Source organism: Bombus pascuorum, chromosome 9, assembly GCF_905332965.1.
Source record: "Bombus pascuorum chromosome 9, iyBomPasc1.1, whole genome shotgun sequence".
Classification (NCBI taxonomy): domain Eukaryota; kingdom Metazoa; phylum Arthropoda; class Insecta; order Hymenoptera; family Apidae; genus Bombus; species Bombus pascuorum.
This window is the reverse complement of record NC_083496.1, coordinates 5,595,685-5,612,946: the sequence shown is the minus strand read 5'-3', so window position 1 is coordinate 5,612,946 and position 17,262 is coordinate 5,595,685. Positions and strand designations below refer to the sequence as shown.

The following is a 17,262-nucleotide window of genomic DNA, read 5'->3' as shown; positions in this document are numbered from 1 at the left end:
AAATACCAATTGAGACCAGCGTCGTGTTTAGCGAATCCTCGTTGCCGCGCGTTAATGGATTATTAATAAGAATTTATACGCCAGCGTACGTCGATACGTTCGAGAAAATGTACGGCTTGCGCTCACGGTCGCGGTAACCATTAGAGGAAAGGTAATAATATTTAATTGCATTTTACGACATCCCCGGTTTGCTGTTAATTGTAATTACCATCAAAGATGGCCGCACGGTTAGCATACAGTGTTGCCACGATAAGCACATCTTCGGTACACTGTCACGCCAACTAACGATGCCTTATCCGTCTTTCGCTTTCCCCGTGCCGTTCTCCGTACGGGGCTCACGCGTATTATTTTCCCTTTCTTCTCCGTACGCAGATTAGGAAGAAATAATCGCGGACTCGAAGGCAAAACCGACAACGTTACTGACCCCGTAAACGTCACCCGCCACGTTTTACGCTGTGCACGCAAATTCTCTACACCGTAGCCCGCGCGATGTCGCGCTAATCAACTCGCCCTGCTATAAAATTCGTTCTACGTCTCTGTGATTTTACAGCTCGCGCTAATTCCAGTGACAAGCGTCGTGACTCTTCAACGACATCGTCCGCTCGACGTTTAACTCTCGCGTTGCGACCTTTCGCTCCAAGAGTGGCGCCAAGAAATTTCCTTCCACTTTCCTAACGAGCGTTTCGCTTATCCTCGAAAATTCCGTTCGGTTTCGCTTGCCGCCCGTACGATGGAAATAATAGCACAGGATGGAATGTTCGTTTCTCGCACACCCTGTAAAAAGTCGTTATCGCGAGCAACGCGCATCGCAAATTGCAGTCGATAAGGAACAACGAGATAGTATCGGATAAGGGACGCGCGATGTGGCACGACACACGCGCACGTAGCGCGACTGTGTACATAACCAACGAAGAATGGAATGGTCGAATCTAGGGGAAACGAAAGGAGACGAGCGAATGACCCTGGCTCGATGCTGTTTAAGTAAGAGGTAGCAACAAGGCTATGCATACAGGAAATGAGAAAAATTTATTATCGCGTTATTAATGCGTTTAAAAAGAACCTCGCAAACCCCCAACCGAAATTAATCATCCAGCGTTTACACCTATGTAACATGCACATGTATGTTATCAACGATCTCAACGATACCACTGATATTTGTTATTTATATATATATCATAATTTCGTTTTATTTATCGAGTATAATAAACAAGCAAACCCTTTTTTGGAACAATAACGTAGAATAGTAGCAAAATATGCTATACATAATCCTTCGGTCGTTGAACAGCGTGAGCAGATAATGTCGCGTTACTTTTTTATTGCACTTATTATCCGCGAAAGATGCATAAATAAATTATTCAACGGTCGCGTAAATTAACGCGATGATATGATAATCATCTCGCCTTAGTCGCATGCAGGGGAAACGTTTCCTGCTCTACGCTGAGATCGTTCTCCTTATCTACTTAGCGTGCTGCTCGTGTTTAGAAACGAATTAATAATCGAGAGAGAAAGGATCGTATCGAAAGCTCGGGCGGAGTTCTAACGGCGTCCGTTTTACTCCATTTTTGCAACATGTGCTTGGATCTCGGTGAAGACATTTGGCCAGGCTCTATCAACCCATCTAAACATTTTACTTTACGGTACACTTAACCTGTTAATGTCCGTTAATTAAGGGCCGTTCTTTCGTTTAACGATTAACCTATTCCCTTGCTACATTACATTCGTCAAGCCTCGTCGACAACGGTATTCCTTTAACCCGCGACTATGTAGCGAGAAAACGTAACATAATTTGTGTAATGCGATACGGTATATCCGATTAAGTTATTTTTTTTTTTTTTATATTTCTCTTCTCCAAACAAGTTTTAGCCGAGCCGGTACCAAACATAGACCACCGCTTTTACAACATCGACTGCACGATAAAAGAACAGATTGCAGGGAAGGGAGATTCTAAAGGTCTGCAGCGCGGAACATATATTTAATTACGAAAGAAGATCACTAATTTAAGAACTATCGGAATATGCAATACCCTTGGCGCATCGCCGCATCGCTGGGTTAAACACGTTGGTCCCTGTGCGAAACGATGGATGGGTACGCCAGTGGTGGCTCGCGTGAGTTCGCCTTCTTTGGCCAAACTACGCCAATGTGATATATGCTAATTGCAATTACACCGCGTGTACGGTATCGCTGACTGCTCGGTGCTCGGTGCACGGTGCACGGTGCACGGTGTTCCCTATTCTCGGTGCCCCGCGTGACGGACCACAGAGTTCCGCCAACTTTGCGCTAACTTACTAAACTCAAATTTAACCGGATCTCATTTACCTCCACTTGTTCGGCCGTATACCTTATACTCTACACCCTGTACTCGTCTACCTTCGTCCAGACCAGTCTGTTTTGCCACGAATTGAATTATATCGCCGTCCCGAGACATTATCTTCGCCTGGTCTCCACGACTCTTCCGTGCTTTTTCACCCCGGAGCTATCGTGGCTCCTACGAAGTCACGAAGAAGGAAATCGCGAAGCTCGATAGAAGGTTGGAGGATCTTTGTTCGCGGACAGAACGCTCGTAGTTTCGAAATCGACGGCGAATAAAGACAAAGATGGCAAGGAATTTCGCACGAGGGCAGGCGGTCTGGCGTTTTCTTACACGGTCCGATTAATTATCCGAAAGGTATAGCAAGTTCGTTTCACCATTAGCGTACACCATGGAAAGATTTATAATAATATCCTTAATTGCTGTTACCGGCACGATTAAATTTATTCGCTCGCTGCCAGTCATTAGGGAGCGCTTTATCGTGCAAAACGATCGGCATTTTTGCGCGAGACGTTCGTGCCCCGAGTGCATTAGAAAAACACACAATGGGATCGTACCAAGCGGCATTATATTGACGTTAAATGATACGAAACAAAGCACGCGACTCGATACAAGATACGCGGGCTAGCTTCGTTTACCTTTTGCCGATACCATTTTGTCGAATCCATCGTTCTCGAACGATATCGAACGTTCGTGTCCGCAATTTCCGGATGTCGTTTCCAATCGTCTCGCACTTCCTTACGGAGGATCAAACGACGACATATCGTAACTACAACGTACAAGCTACAAACGATAAACTTTATCGTTGCTAAACGCTTGGCTTAGCTTAATTCCTCCTGTCATCCTGTAGCCTAACTTTCGGCTTTTATTTACATAGGTAAGACGCGATGATAACGTCGCTTAAGTAGGTAATCGAAGGCAATAACGAAGAATGGCGGTAAGTAGGCGTGACACGATACAACGATCGCGTGGCGATTTTTCGCGTTATCGAAGGCGGCAAATTAAGGAAAAACGTCGGATTTGACGAATCGATCGAGACAAACGACAAAAGCGAGAGATCTCGCGTCGATAACGACGGTTGGGTAGGCAGTTAGTAGAATGGTAGCAGGATTATCGGTGTTCGTGGAGGCACGCTCGCCAATGGATTATATCGGTAGGGACACGCAACCGTAATAGATTTGCCACGGTTTGGCACGGTTTATCGAGTCTACCTTGCGTTTCGTCATGTACGGTTGGTCTGACGGTCTCACGATCGGCCGCGGTCTGCATTTTCGCGGCTACTTTTTTCATTCCGAAGGAAGGGGAAACGGTAATTGAGTCGTCGAGCATTTAGTTGTGCGAGACGTGCACGGTATACCAGTCACGATATACGATCGATTCATTTTTCATCGATTTTAGGCACCGTCGTCGCTCGTTTTTATACGTTTCGCGGGCAATCTCGATATTCGAGGAGTTTAATTAACTCGTTTATTCGAGGAAAATAGATACGAAAACGTTCGGTTTATATTATCCGGTGAAGCGATGGCAGACAGGGCGCGTAATAAACTTAACTGAAAAAAAGAGGAGTACTCACGAGTCCGGATCGTAAACACATTAGTATTTACGCGACGATTCGGAAAACGCAGCTGCGGCTAATAAAAATCCAGATCCGATGGGTAGAGGATTCGCGTGGTTAAAAAACGAGCGAAAGAGACGACGGTTGAACGGCTCGTTTCACCGTGCAATATCTGAATTATATATGCACTCGTAAAACTTGTAATACTTCCTAATTGCGCGTCGTTCTTTCTTGGTCGCGCGTTTTGTAATTATTAGCCGGCGTGTATATCGGCGTAATTATGCGACACTTTGATTTGCCCGAGCATTCATCGATTTACACGCGTTTATATACGCGCCCCTCTCGGCCGCTCCGCCCATTCGCCGAGCTACCACATTTTATCTACGCCTTTCGTTAATCGAAACGCCGAGTATTTCATGGCCTTTTACTTTTATCTATGGCTTCGAAGAAACACGTGTAATCGAACCTGCAGTCTGCTTTTAACGATACTACGACAACCGCGGACGACTACAACTCCTAACGCACCTCATCGATAACGAATCTCGTAGAATTCGATAGAAAATATTATTTTCCGATTATTATAATTATTTCCGCTGTCCGTGGCAATCAGATCGAAACGCCGCTGATTAGGCCGTTTACCTTCGTCAGTCGCTTACGATCGATAGCGATTTTCGTACGAAGAAGTTTCTCTTCGTCCATCCGTAACGACCTCTTATCCTATTCGTTGTCGTTCACCGTTCACGACTCATTCTCTCCTTCGCGATAAGGTCGCTCGAAGGACCCTGGATCCAGTTATTCTCTTCTCGGAGACCACTTAAACACCCAAATGGACTCGATAATTTCATATTGATTTACCGTTCTTCCCCTCGACACGCCCATCTTTCTCTCCTCTTTTTCTCTTGCTTTTTCGCTTTTCTTTTTTGCTTTTCTCTTCTTTAAATCGTACATGTTTTTCGCGCGGCAACAACTAGCGACACGAAGTCTGACCCGAATACGAGAAAATTCGCCCGACGAGTCTCAACGGAGCAATGGCGACAATTATCGTGCCAATGATCGAGAAAAAGTAGAGATCCGGCCAGGTCGGATCGAGTCGAACGGTATGCGAACTCGTAACGCAGGAATTCTGGAATATCTATTCGATGGCCGATCGCTGGCCGGCGTAATTGCTCGTAATTGATCGTCCGGCCGAATTCTCGATGCTTCGGTCAGCGTATCGTTCGTTAAAGTCGAAACGAACGATCGTCACGTAGCAACGTGCCGGACAAAAAGCCATCGTTCGCGAATAAACTTCTCATTTTTAGCTCGCCGCGTGGCCAAACTGATTTATCGATGTTAAAGGCAAGGATCTCGACTCGCGGCCAATTATCCGGACTCGATCGTCCCGCGGATATCCACGCGACGTTTTTTGCCCGGCTATCTTTCAATGGCTACGCAACGCGACCCGATTCTCACAGAAATCTCTCATCTAAACAACACATTGCACGCGAACAAACCGTGCAAGTCGGTGCGTAGCGGCAGAACAGAATTTTAGTTATCTCGTTTACACGCGTTCCGTGATACCTTCACGGAACACGCGAAACGTTAAAAATGAATTCAAAAATATATATCTCTTCTTTATTAAGCGGCTACATCACCTTGTAGGGATTGCACGATAATTAGGAATTTTATCGGACGAATGGATTTCTCTCTTAGGGACGAGGCTAATCAACGCGACGAATCTTTAATTCTCCCTACGTCCGACGTACCTATTGATACTTAGTTTTTAATTATCCTATACATTGCTATCCATCCCTGTGTCCTGTCAGCAGTCACGAGAAAATATTCAGCAAGTAGACTCGTAAAAGCATACCGGGCGCGGAACGATGCTTCGCGTATTATTTTATATTACTTTACGCGCTTCATAAAAAAAAAATCATAAAAAATTCCTACGATCGTTTAATATTTTACTCGGTTCGTTTTACGTGTCTAGTCGTTATCGTGGAACTGGGACCGCGACCACGCAAGGCACCTACGTTGTCGCAGCAGCCGAAAAGATAAACGAAAGACGAACGCTCGTCGATCGAACAGCAAAGTGAAATAAAGCGTAAGAAAGCGAAAGACCAGCGCTAATTACTTCCAATGAAAAGAAGCATAGGAAGGAAAGGATCTTGACCGAAAATAGAACTATAGAGAATAGAGAGAATCTGTGACCAAACTTTCTTTCAGATTATCCAAGTACAATGTCTACTCGAACTGTACGAAACTTGCCTCTAGTTCGATGAAGCAAGGCAAAAGGTTCGCGAGACCGTGTGGATTAGCCACGCGAAGAAGGGTAGCCGGTCCCTTTGAACCTGGCTCGGGACTCGCGACTGCGTAACTCACGCGGCCTCTAGCCTCGCGCACACGCTCGGTTTGCGTTCTCTCGTTCGTCGACGCTTCAGACCGAGGATTGTGATAACGATAATTAATGTTGCCCGACGTTGATTATCCCGCACGCGATACCCGTGTGCCTACCCTTCCGCCACGTCTGGCTCTCGTTTCTCGTCTTTCTCTCCTTGACTAACCACACCTTCGTTTCCACTCTTACCCTCTTTCGGTTCGCTTCGTTCGCACGTACACCCGAGCGAGATCGCTTTACCATCGTGTCGTCGTTGAGATTACGATCGCAAGGTCTCTTTTAGAAGAAATTATCGTCCCTGGTCTCTCGAGCTGCGCAGTTATCGGAATTCCCGACGGGATTTGAAACTTTATCTCGGATCGATATTGACACGAGTGACCGATATTATTTGGAGAACGACCCGGAAACTCTCGTACGACGTACGAGGAGTAAGGATTGTTTCTCGATTTCTTGGCGGTCCATCGATGCGAAATTAATCATGCGAGCTAACAAGTAAGTTCTGAGAATCCATTAAGCGGCGTGCCAGGGACCACGACCGTATTAACCGGCTTCCACGATATCGTCATTAGGAATCTTAATATACGGGCCAAACAACCAAGGTGATCCATGATTCTCGACAAGTGCGATTGTCCGCTAAAATGAATATAAATCAAACCTTCCGTCTTCGAGCAAGAGAGTGCCGTAATGGCCTCGCGACCAATTCGCAGGTAAACGACCCTTGTTTGTTTTGTAACAACCAACATGGTCGAACGCCGATGTAAACTCTCGAATCGGGTCGCTCCGATCCTGCCATTCCGTATCTCGTTCGTATCTTCGATCTGCTTCTTCGCGATCGTAACCGAAGAAACGAATTTCGTGAAAAGTTCCGAGCAAAGTGGGTGAAGAGACGCTGGCTCGAGTGAATTCGATGATAGGGAATCCGGTCGTTGCGAAGACGAAGCTGTTTATCTCGTCGCTGTCGGTGAAGCGTCTAGACGGGCCGACAGAAAAATTCCCCGAGCAAATGCTCGCGTTCGGGTCGATTTACGAGCAACGCCAACTTTTAGTGGACCATGGCGTAGTGGACTTTCGAGAGGTCTAATCGTAAGTGCCTCTTCATTGCTGGTGCGTGCACCCGTCCGGCAGATAGCGGAATACCTCGGTAGAAAAAAAAAAGAAAAAAAGGAGAAGAAAGGAGGAACGAGTGGCTACTCTTAACCGATCAGGACCGTGGCATCTAATGGCTTTGCCACGCCACGTGACCCTCGAACGCTTAATGCGGGTCCGCAGGTGATCGCGGCCACTCGCTCCACGACTCATCGCGAGTACAAAAATTCGAAGCAAATCGCTCGTGAACGCGCGTGCATCCTCGTCTTGTCGCCAGCCGTGGCGCCTTTAATGCGCCCGGCATCGTCGCCTTCTTACCCTGCGAACTAATTAAGCCGGATAAAACGAAGAAGCGGAAGATGCACGCGAATTCGGAATAGACTCTTTTTAGATTTTCGTAGACGTGGCATAATCGCAAGTTACCTAGTGTCTAATCGAGACGATCTACGGAGATCTCAAGCGTGGATCGATGCGAGTAGAACGTTCGCGCGGTGTCGCGTATATTCGAACGAGCCCGTTGCAAGGGCGAAGACGAGACGTTATCGGGCCGGAATAGCGGGACGACTTCATGGTGGGCCTGCTATCTTAACCGAATTTACGGAAAACACTTTGCTCGCTGGCCACCGTCACCAGGAATGCTTGTCCTGCCACCGACGAACGGCCGGTATTTCTGGCATGCTCGTCCGGTCTCGACCGGTGCGCTTCCAAATCGACGATCGTGTTAAACCCGTGTTTCCTAATGGATTCTCGGAATCGTCATTCGCTCCTCGAATCACTCAAAACGATCGCTGGTACGAGGCTCATCTTGGTTCAGCGGCGATTCGATAAATCTTGCGCCGAGAAGAGGCGACCGATCAGGAAGCGAAAACGTCACGCGGTTCTATCGTCACCGAACGATAGTCGGAGATAATTCGATTCTGGAGCGAACTGTCGGTCGACTCGCTGCCGTCACCTCTATCTAGTCGAGACGAGGCAACTCGAAGCAAAGCGAAACCCGTAGCCTCTTGTTCGTTCTCCGTGAAGAACGGGAACGAAGAATGAGAGCTGATCGTGGAATGACGACGGGCGACGGGCGACGGACGATGGTTCGTTCGTGGCGCGGAACTAATGACGAGCACGGTGACGAACGACGACAAAGAACTGTTAGTGGCAGGTACGAGAAGGGAGATTGGCAACGCGGCGAACAGGAGAACGGAGATCCGATAAAACGGCGCGTTTTGCTACGCTGGCTTTCGTCCGGGCAACACCTGCGCGCCGTGCCGTGTTACGGCCGTGCTACATCGCGCCTCTATTGTGTACGATCAAAGGACAAATCGAATTTGGCTCGTAACGCGATACAAAATAAGAAAGCCGTCGCTCTTTCGAGATCGACTCGTCTCTATTAGCTCATCTCGAGATTGGGAAGCAGATCGACGGGACTCGTTCGTGGCGATCGCGACAGCAGGATAAAGTCGAGCGTTTCGTTTCATGCGCAATCAGATACCAGACGAATTAACCGACCACTCGGACAACATATGTCAGCAACGTTGTAGCGAACTTATCGAGATCGCGGTAACGACCACTTACGTTCTTAAGACCATAAATTAGGATATTTCTTTAGTTCAATTTATCTACGCGGTAAAGCGAGTCTAATGGGTCGCCGAGTCGAAGAAGTCGTCGTTGTTGTCTTTGTTGGTGTCGAGATGAGGAGAGACACAGGGAGAGAGAGAGAGAGAGAGAGAGAGAAGAGAGAATACGTTCCGGTGTGTCCCGTCAAGCACGACCATTAAAAAACTTTTTTCCTCGGGGCTCCAGAGAAAAATTTAGTCGTAGAGGCTGTCGAAAAAATGCAAACAGTGCCCGTCCAACCGGATGAGAGGAGATTGAATCGAAGGAAAGAAGCGATCAGACGCGCCACGAGTCCGTCCAATTCTCGACTCGCGAACGCGGAAAAAGAAGCACAATCTCTCCGGTCTGCCGAAGCGTGTCCAGCATGGCAACAAAAAACTGCCCCCAGAAAATCGATCGACACGCGCTTTCCGTGTTCTTTAATTGACTCTGGAATATTAACGAGAATTCCACCGCGAGATCTAAAATCCGCGCTCCATAGAGCCAGGCGTCGAGCAGCTACCCTAAGTAAAAAGTTGCTTCTTACAACTGTCGTAAAGTAGCGACTTGACTTTATCCGTTTATCCAACGCGTCACACGTAATCGACAGCCCTTAATATCGTCGCGAAGTAACGTCGCATTTCGGAAACGTCGCTTTTCGCCCTATCTTTACAAGGGATCTCGAAAGTCTTGCGCGTATTTTTAGGACGTCCGTAATTACGGGTATAATTTTACCGGTCATTAAGGCACGCACCTGCCGATAATCTAAACAATCTCGTCCTACGGCGAGATCTGATAACAACATTGACGTACCTACTTCTCGCGGTATACCTTCGTTGTGCCAGCCTTGCGTTACTCTAACTCCACTGTGCGATACTCGCTTGCAACGGAGGTACGAGTTCGATCGTCGTGGTTAACCCCTTGTCGCCTTACCGTCGTATTTCATTAAGGCGGACATCGTAATTTATTATTTGATCGCATGGCAGCGAGCCACATTACGCGCATAGGGAGCAAAAAACGTATCGAGTATTCAAACGTGATTAAACTTCTATCCGTTGGTAATTGAAAGATTCAGGACACGCATAATATTCTTTCCTGTTGCTGTTTTTTCTATCGTCGAGATGATAGGTAGGAATTTATTAAATTGGAAGAAGTCGAAGTATTTATAACTGTACGATAAACTACTGATTTTTTTTCAATCATGCAAATTCTTTCAGTTTCGCTCGTTCATCGTACATTTTCTTTCTTTCTTTTTTTTTTTTTCTTACTCCGACAAAAACATCAATCTATGATTTTCAATGACGTTGCACTAACACCGATTGCAAAGGTTAATGAAACTTCCAAACAGACGTCGCTTGTTTAGCGAGTGTCTGCTCGCACCACGATGTCGCTCTGCTTTTCTCATCTTCATCCAACTCGGATCTTTTCGTTCCTCGAGCGTCGACGCGTTCTCTGCGAGCGAGGAACAAGTTAACGAGGTTGAACGCTTTCCGTTTGATATTTAACCGGGGGCTCGCCTTGGGTCTCGTTTTATCGAGTCATATATCAAAACTCGACGGCCGAAAACGTCCGAAACAGAGAGGGAAAGCGGCGACGTCGTTCCCTTCTGACCGATTGACGAAATTCCAGCGAAGAACGCGAGACGTCGTTTCGATCGACGATCGTGGGCACTGGTCTGTACGGGATGTGTATCGGTCGTATCGAGTTTGCAATACGCGGGCTAAGGCAGAATCGAATTACCATAGTATGCATGGAGCTAATGGGCCAATGGCAAAGATTAAATAGAATTCAGCCGATTCGCATGATTATTCGGATTTTAATTGGCGGTGGCCTGCGGACACGCGGTCCTCGTGGACACAAGATACCGATACCCTACCACCTCGAATAGATTGAAACGTTCGGGAAGGCAGGGTCGAAGGCAAAAGAGGAGTACGGTTGCTCGAGCACGGTGGAGCGCATAAGCGTGGGTTTCTCGCAGCCATGGCCCACATTCCAATAAATAACGAAACAAAGGAGCTGGATATTCACCCCTCCCATCTGCTGTTTCGGCCTGCCGCCATATTTACATCCGATAACGAGCCGCCGGCAGATATTTACATTTTTAATAGCATAAACCCACAGACCTGACGGCCCGTTCGAATAATATTTCCCTCCTTCCTCCGTTCCCTTCTTCCATCGTCATCAACGACCCCACCGTGGACGCCATTTATTAGCCCTAATTGATCGAAAGGGGTACGTAAACCTTTTCCCCGTCTCTCGCCTCCAATTTTTTTCTCTCGTTTCTGCCGGTCGACGAGCAGGGCCAGCGCGCATATGGGGCTGTTTACGCTTACGTTCCTTCCAGAGAGGAAGATTCGTCGAACGAAACTGCAGAGGAGGATAACGTTGGTTAACGGAGGCAGGGAGGCTCGGAAATCGCACCCTCGTTTGCCGCACGGCACATGACGCCGGTATTTCGGTAACGATTAACCCCGAGTTCGACGAGTTAACAGGTGATCGCTATTAAAAACGAGGAGAACTATACTTTCGAAATCGACTCGTCCCCACCCTTCGTTCGGAGAGAAAAGCGGGCCGAGAGGAACCGCGAGGTAGACCCGGAGAATTCTCTAATGGACTCGTCACGCTGGAAAACTTGGTAATTTACGATCGACGGGTCTGGGTTAAAGCAGGAGGGGTGAAACGCAGGGTGAAACGGAGGGTGAAACGAAGCAGAAGGGATAGAAAGAGAGAACGGTGGACGCGTAGTGAAACATCGGGGCGTCGAGAGTCGAGTCTAATCCCGTAGTAGGAGGGTTAATTGGATGGAGTGTTTGAGCTCGCAATTAGCGATTAGCAATTACTCGGTATCGAAATGGATGGAAAGGGCGGGGGAACAGGGTGGTTCGGCTGTCTCGGGCCGACGGAGCGATTAATGAGCCAATCGGCTAATAACGCGTCACGCAACAATACGCGGTAACCGTTTCGGTTCGCGACGCGTTGCCATTCGTTCGATATTGTTGCCGTTATTAGGCCCGAACCTAGAAAACATTGCCGTTGCCACATCCTCACTCCCACGAGGATCGTGGCTCGTTACCCGATTACACCGGTCTTACCGCACGGGCGGAACGCTTTCGCGAGCTCTTGAAGCGAGCCGCGCAAAGATCGATGCTCCGCGATAGATAGGCTTCCTCGTCTCCCTCCCACTTCGATCCTTCCCTTCGTCTTCCTCTTCTTTCCGCTCGTTCTATTTTGCAATCGAGTATTAGCCGAGTAATGCGCTTTAATGGGCCGCGCTCGGAGAATGGATGGACTCCGCGTTCGTGTTCGCGCGCGGTCGAACTTGTTCGATTAACCCCTTCGTGAGCGCAGCATCCGCTCCGATCGTCTCCGCGTCGATGGATAAATGACGTCGTTTCGCCGCTCCAGGGAAACGTACAACGGTACGGTATTTTCCAGCGTTTCTTCCACTTAAGTAGACGTTGATCGCTTCGTAAGATCGAGAAAATTTTAACACCGTTCTCGGTCAGCATTTGCACAGTGGACGACGGCTGAAGAAGAAGAAGTTCGAAGACGATGCGAGAGACGAAGCGGGACGAAGATCGAGCGAAGCAGGGTGCAACGCGCGAATCGCGAAGCTCGAGGGAAGCGACGGTGGTTTGGAGAGACGCGACGAATTTCTTGGAAAACGATACGTAACTGGCCCGGGTGAAATATGCTCGAGGCTTCGAGCGGGATAAAGCTCTGCTAATTGGTGGCGAGGACGAGTGGTGCGCGCCTACACTAGCATCGGTTCGCGAGTCGCGTAATTCCGGCTAATTTATTTGATTGCACCGGCATGCCCGACTCTGCTCGCCGTAATAAGACTTGCCCTCGCCCCTTTTACGCTCCTTCTCCTCCTCCTTCTCCATCTCTTTTTTTTTCTTCTCCTCTTTCAGAACATCCGACCCCCTCGCTAGTCTCTCGAACAGACGAGAACGAAATCGGTAAGCTGGTCTTCTCTTTCGAATTCGAAGCTACCTCGTCCAAGACCATAGAAAACCATAGAAAATTATCCCTTTACTTCTCTCTCTCTCTCTCGCTCGCTCGCTCGCTCGCGATAAAAAGAAAATAGTCTGACGAGACTGGGAAACCGATTGCCAAGGTTTCGTGCGTCAAACGGTCGGGCGTGGACGACGAAAGCAGCGATTCTCGGAGGCCGTAGCTCCTTAACAGCCCCTAACGAGGCAACGGAGAAGTAGCAGCCGTGTGTCCACGCGTTTTATACGCACGCGAGCAACTGTGTGGGCCTTTGATACAGCGTAAGGACTCTTAATAACAATGTCGTTTATAGTTAGTACATGGGCGGAGGTTAGTTAGCGAGCATCGTGGATGTTCGGCGGCGAGGGGAAAGAGAACGCTAATAAAACACAATTAGCGGCTCTACCGAGCCGACCAATCACCGGGTTCCGCGCGCTCTATCGTGTACGCACGCGTAAAACTCCGGCACTGGTTATTTATGGCTTTCCTGGCGCGCATTATTGAGAGAAGGGTATCCTTATTTTTCGCAATCAGCTCGCTCGTTGTTACCGGTCGCCGATGCCGTCGCCGTTTTCGTCGTCGTTTTCGTCGTCGTCGTCGGAACTATTCGCTTCCTATCCGTATTATCACGACATCTAAGCTCGACGAGGCGTCGTCGCGATCTTGCAACGATCGTACGATTCGATAAAACTATATTATCCATGGTAAGCAATACGCCTAATCGAGAAAGAAGTATCTTTTCGCTATCGAAGATACGAACATGCGAAATCGCAACGATCTCGTAACTCTGGTCTACGCCAGGACCCATCCTCGCGAATCGTCGCCATTTCTTTCTCGAGGGTGGTCGAATTCGAACGAGGAGAACCCCCGGTGAACGACGACCCTTCTGCCACGAAACCAATCGACCGCGAACTACCCCCTCGTTCGACGAGTCTTATTGGCGAGACTTAACCCACGATTCGGCCACCATTTCCGGCCAACGATGAAAGAGCGCATGGCGGTCAATTAATTGGTGCAGACGGTATTTTCGGAACGTTTGGAAAACGTTGAAGTAGAAAAACGGTCGCGTTACGCCATATTCGTGCTCAACCGGCTGTTAATCGTTCAACGATTAACTATAGAAGCTTGTTAGTGGAATTGTTAAGCTACACCGTGTTTTACGAATATTCCAATGACTCATTCGAATGGCTAATGGCATCGAGGCTATTTTGACGCATAAGTTCTATCTTCTAAATATTAAAATTTTGATATTCATATTAGCGATCGTTGTTTGACAAGGACAGGCGATCGTCGGTTGGAGAACGTGTTCTCGGAGGGTCTAATACGCAACATTGTCTCTTTGGAAGACTCGACGTTCGTAATTTGTTAATCGGCGCGCTATCTTGTTAATTACCCGATAACAGAGCGATACGGTATACCCGCAGAATGAGATTCCGTTATCGCGCGAGCTCGTTTCGGTTTATCGCCAACGGTTAAATGGTAATTTGCTATTTATTTTCCGAGGGAGAAAAGTCGAGTAACGCGAGTTATCGCGGTCGCCGGCTATTTTGCATATCGACCAGCTAGAAACTCGGACTGGCGGAGTCGCGCCAAACGCGCTTCCGCGCCATTTCAAAATCCAGTCGCCGACGATTTTCCATTTGACGGATATCCGTCTCGCTCGAGAGAGAGATCGCCGGTCCCAAGGGTGCGGATCAACGGCGGCGTAACGTCGTCGAAATCTCCGACTACCGAACGCTGGTCGGGACGAAGACGCGCGACCGCTGCAATCCGTCGTTCCGACCAAAGAAAGCCACCTCGTTTCGTGTAACGTTTAATTGGAGCGGTCGGAAACGAGTATTAATTTACCTTCGATACGTGTCGGCAATAACGACATTGATACACTTTTTGCCGATGGCCACGGGGAGGGGCAGGCAACTAATTTCAACTTAATCGTCGTCTTATCGCAATTTACCGAGTATAAGTGAGCCTTAATTGACTCGAGTGCTGTACAAGGACTGGTTGTTCCCGGCCAAGCAGTAAGCACAAAAGGCGCTCGCCTGCAAAAAGTTCGCTTCAACGAGCATTTCTCGGTCGTGGAATGTCGAATGGCTCGCGGTTCCTAGAACGTTCGTCTCCTCGATCGTCCCGATCTCTTTCCGATCGTCGCGTCGCGAGGAAAAATGGTCATGGCCAGCACCGATCCGGCTACGAAACCCTGGAATTCTGACACTCTACACGTCTACGCGATTTCAATGGAATTGTCCGCGAGCGTGGAGACGACACGAGCTTACGGAATCCGCCGGTTCTTTGCAACCAGCCACGTTATCGCCAAACGTGTTTACGCGATTCCGTTCCGTACGCGAATAAACTTTCGCTCGACCGTGGAGTACCAACCGGTCGATTGTCGGTAATAAAGCTATCTTTCTCTATAAACAGTATAGAAAGAAGAATATCGTTGCATGTCCAAACTCACTTTGCGTCTTTTCCATATCGTCGGTAAGTTCCGTTTCCCCGACGTCCACCAAACTCCGGATGCTGAATACGCTCTTGGCGACCCGGGTTTTCTGAAGCTCGGATACACCCTCGGCTATTCTTCTCGGGGTCGTGCTGAGATCCATCGTTCTTCTCGATACCGACGATTCACTTGTCGAACGTTAATCGAGGGTAAAAAGGAGGCACGTTTACGCGTCCTCTCACAGTACACACGAATATCGTATCGTCCTTTCGTCGATTCGCATGGTACACAGTACGCAACTGCTATCTCGTACGATTCGTGCCGTATAATCGACGATTCGATCTGTTATCGTTCGTGAATTTAATACGAACGTCGCGGAAATTTGACGATTCGTTTTCCCTAATCGATGACTCGTCGATCGAAACGTACGATACGTCTCGCTCGCGGATACGGCCACAATTTTTGTTCGCGATACTCGATCTCGTTGTCGAGCGATAGGGATCGGGCCGCTTGCTCTTCTTATCTTTTTCAATGAAATACCAAATCCTTATCCGATGGATCGGCAACAAGCCGGTAATTTGATGTTTATCCCTCGATTGCGCGACCACCTGACGCGATGCGATTCAGCGTCTCTTTTCAAGGTATCTATCAATTCCATCCAGCTGAGTTTCGCGACTTTTCGAACGTGTAGGTCTCCATCTTAATTTCCGCGAACCTGGTGCACTCGATTCCAAAGACGATAGGATGATCGTTGGCGGCGATTAGATCGACTCGATGCGCTCTAACAGTACGAATAACCTTGCCATGGAGAGCAGAATATCGGAGATGCTCGCTCGTAATCGATCCGATCGTTAAGTATCGCGCGTATCATTGCAAACTAAAACGATCGGTGTTCTCGAATACGATACCGCTATGTTGTTTTTTGCACTATGTCTGTATACCAACATTCACGACCTTCGCTTTACCTGGAATTGTCAACGGTAGCCGAGTCTATCGAGCCGTTGCCGATGCCTCTACCTTTTTCTCGATCGTGTTTATCATTCGTTCGCAGTCTTCGTCGGCGGCGAGTTTACTGCAACCACTCTGCTTCCATAAACTGATCGAATTAACAGCTCGATCATTGATCGTTCCTTGTCTTTTACGCTCGATCACTACACATCGTCCCCTGTCCGCCGATTCGATCTCTCTACGGTTTCTCGAGTCGGCCTCGATCTCGCGATTAAACTGGCCGAGAAAGCGTACGTACGAGCGTCGACGAACGATCCAACGAAACGTCACTTGTTCGCGTTCGAACGTTCGATTTCAGGATAGAATTCGCGCGCTATCGCGATATGAGTTACGATCGACGATCACCAGTTCCACGAATCTCTTGCCTCAAGGACGATCGATGGTCGTTCGTCCGGTCGTTGAAGGAATCAAAGTTGACAGGTGACAGTTAATGGAGGGGAACAGGTGAGAATGTCGGGCGCTCGGTTCTACGCAGCCACGCGACGAGCGAACACGAGAAAGCAGAACCGGCCAGCACCGAGCACACGCGTATCGCGAACTCCTGTTCGGCAATGTTCGCGTTCGAGTTCCCTCCACCTCGAGGAGGTCGATCGTGTCCCAAGGTGGTACCACCTGGTAGAGGGGAAGGTGGAACACCGAGACCGCCCTTCTCGAACAAAATGGAGTTTTCTCGAGCTTTCAGCTCCGCCTACCGCGATCCACCCACGTCGTTTACCACCTCGAACGACCTACGAGTCGCACCAGAGGTCGTCTTTCTCTTGGTCGAATCCTTCTTCGAGCCCTGCGCGCAACACGACCGATCCAGATCGAGAGGCTGTTGCTAAAAGTCCTCAGAAGGTTTCTGTCGGTCACCGTCAGTTTCGGTGGTCAACGGAGGCGAAGGGAGCGGATTTTCCAGGAAGGGAAGA

At 48.6% G+C, this 17,262-nt stretch overlaps 1 protein-coding gene across 2 annotated transcripts in view; it reads right to left on the bottom strand.

Annotated features, from left to right (window-relative positions):
• LOC132910811 (homeobox protein aristaless-like) overlaps positions 1-16,886 on the bottom strand; it is a 62,642-nt gene extending 45,756 nt beyond the window's left edge. The window contains exon 1 of one of the 2 annotated variants that reach the window (XM_060966849.1): positions 15,365-16,886. In XM_060966849.1, the coding sequence (XP_060822832.1) occupies positions 15,365-15,509 (145 nt within the window). In that variant the 5' untranslated portion in view covers positions 15,510-16,886. The remainder of the gene's footprint in view (positions 1-15,364) is intronic. The other variant, XM_060966846.1, reaches the window with a different exon arrangement.
• Between the last annotated feature and the right edge of the window lie 376 nt (positions 16,887-17,262).